This window comes from Manacus vitellinus, unplaced genomic scaffold (assembly GCF_001715985.3).
Source record: "Manacus vitellinus isolate BGI_N305 unplaced genomic scaffold, ASM171598v3 scaffold_61_pilon, whole genome shotgun sequence".
Taxonomy (NCBI): domain Eukaryota; kingdom Metazoa; phylum Chordata; class Aves; order Passeriformes; family Pipridae; genus Manacus; species Manacus vitellinus.
Window position 1 is genome coordinate 2,276,528 of NW_021940696.1, and position 1,886 is coordinate 2,278,413.

The 1,886-nt window shown below is 46.9% G+C and overlaps 1 protein-coding gene across 1 annotated transcript in view; it reads right to left on the bottom strand.

The window, feature by feature from the left end:
• Positions 1-82: 82 nt before the first annotated feature.
• The window catches only part of CCT7 (chaperonin containing TCP1 subunit 7), a 9,030-nt gene continuing 7,226 nt past the window's right edge, over positions 83-1,886 (bottom strand). The window contains exons 6-7 of the mRNA XM_029963715.1: positions 1,430-1,601; positions 83-313 (exon numbers count right to left, since the gene is read on the bottom strand). Of these exons, the coding sequence (XP_029819575.1) occupies positions 98-313; positions 1,430-1,601 (388 nt within the window). The 3' untranslated portion in view covers positions 83-97. The remainder of the gene's footprint in view (positions 314-1,429; positions 1,602-1,886) is intronic.

The following is a 1,886-nucleotide window of genomic DNA, read 5'->3' on the forward strand; positions in this document are numbered from 1 at the left end:
CCCCCCCAGCTCTCCCAGCCTGTGTCCACAGCAGACACACTCCAGTCCTGGGAGCACCTCCATGGTCCTCCTACCTTTTATCCCACTGGACAAGCAGTCACATCCCACAGGGATCAGGCAGCAGGGCAGGCTCCCCTTTGGCTCTTACCTCCACAGTGTTGACTCTGATTTCAGCGTTGTCCTTCTCAGCTTTGAGCTCCAGCTCCACGTTCAGGAGGGCAATTTTGGGGGACTGGTACTTCTTGGGCTGCATCTCAAACCCAGCATAGGAGAAGGTCTTCTTGAAGGCGACTCCGGCCACCAGCTGAGAGTCCTTGAAGGCAGGGATTTGTGTCAGGCTCAGCCTCCCAAGGTTCTCTCCACAGGGTTAATAACTCCCACAGGAGACTCCCTGCTTCCAGAGGCCTCATTTACAAAGCCTTCCCAACGCCTGTCTCCTTTGATTAACCCACTTTTTAGAGGGAAGAAGCAGCAAGGGTTTCTCTCTGCTCACAAAAAGCACCTTCCTCTCCACCCCTCAAGACCCCACAGCCAAAAACGCTGCACACACAACCTGAAGATCAAGGCATGAAGCCATCAGTTCTCTCCTTGATCTCTTTCCCATTCCTACCCTTTGAACATGGATACTTCTAATCCACACTCTGGGCTGGTTCTTTCTGCTCTGGTTTGTTTTTCCAAGCTCTGTCACCGCCTCTGGGATTTTTCTTCCAGCAGGACAGCCCTGCCCAACCTGGAGTGATCTCTTTGACTCCATGGCTGGGAGAGAAATCAGGATCTAACTTTCCTACTCCACAGCCAGGAACAACTCCCTGCCATGTATCCAGGTGCAATCCCATGCAGGACAGGTATTCCAGCACTGTGGCACAAACCACACATCCCACCCACCACTAGATCAGCTCCTTCATGAGGTTTTCCTTGCATTTTTCCCAACCCAGTAATCCTACATACAACCAGGATTTTTGGATCCAGAAGTAAAAAAAAACTTCCCACCAAAAAACAAAAAAAAAACCAAAAAAAAACAAACAAAAAAAACCAAACAAAAAAAAACCAAAACAAAAAACAAACAAAAAAACAAACAAAGCAAAAAAACCAAACCAAAACAAAACAAAACAAAACAAAACAAACCCAAAAAAAACCCCCCCTTGAACATTTCACTATTTGAAAAATATAAAGGGAATTTAGGGTTTATATTAATTTGTATCAGTAACATTTGCTGCAAAAGAGGTAAGAGTGTACTTGGCTCAAAACCCAGATTCTCTACCTATGGAAAATAAATCCAGCCCTGTCTCCTAAGCTTTTTCCTCACACCAGCACCTTTGTTTCACTTTGGGAATTCCCAAACAGGCATTATCAAGCCAGGCTGCATTTCTGCTCGAGCCAAGTGATTCCTGTCTCCCATCCCTTCAGGACAGGCTCTGACAGAACTTACTTCCAAAGCTCCTCCTTGCACCTTCTTTATTCCAATCATTTTGAGCTGTAACAAGTCATCCAACATCATGACAGCATCTACAACCATCTTGGAGAAGAACTCCTTGCTCTGGGAGATGAGTTTGGAGCTCAGGGCTGTGGCTGCACACTTCTCCAGGAGGCTCCTCTGCTCACTGCAAAGAGGAAGAACAAGGGTTTGCCACCTGATAAATCTTTTCCCAAGCCTAAAGCACTCTTTGGCTTCATTAATCAGAGAATTGTTTCGGTTGGAAAAGATCTTTAGGATCATTTAGTCCAACACTGCCAAGGCCACCACTGACCCATGTCCCCAAGTGCCACATCTACAGGGATTTTAAATCCCTCCAGGGATGGGGATCCACCACTGCCCTGGGCAGCTGTGCCAGGGATGGACAACCCTTTCCAGGAAGGAATTTTTCCCAATATCCAATCTAAACCTC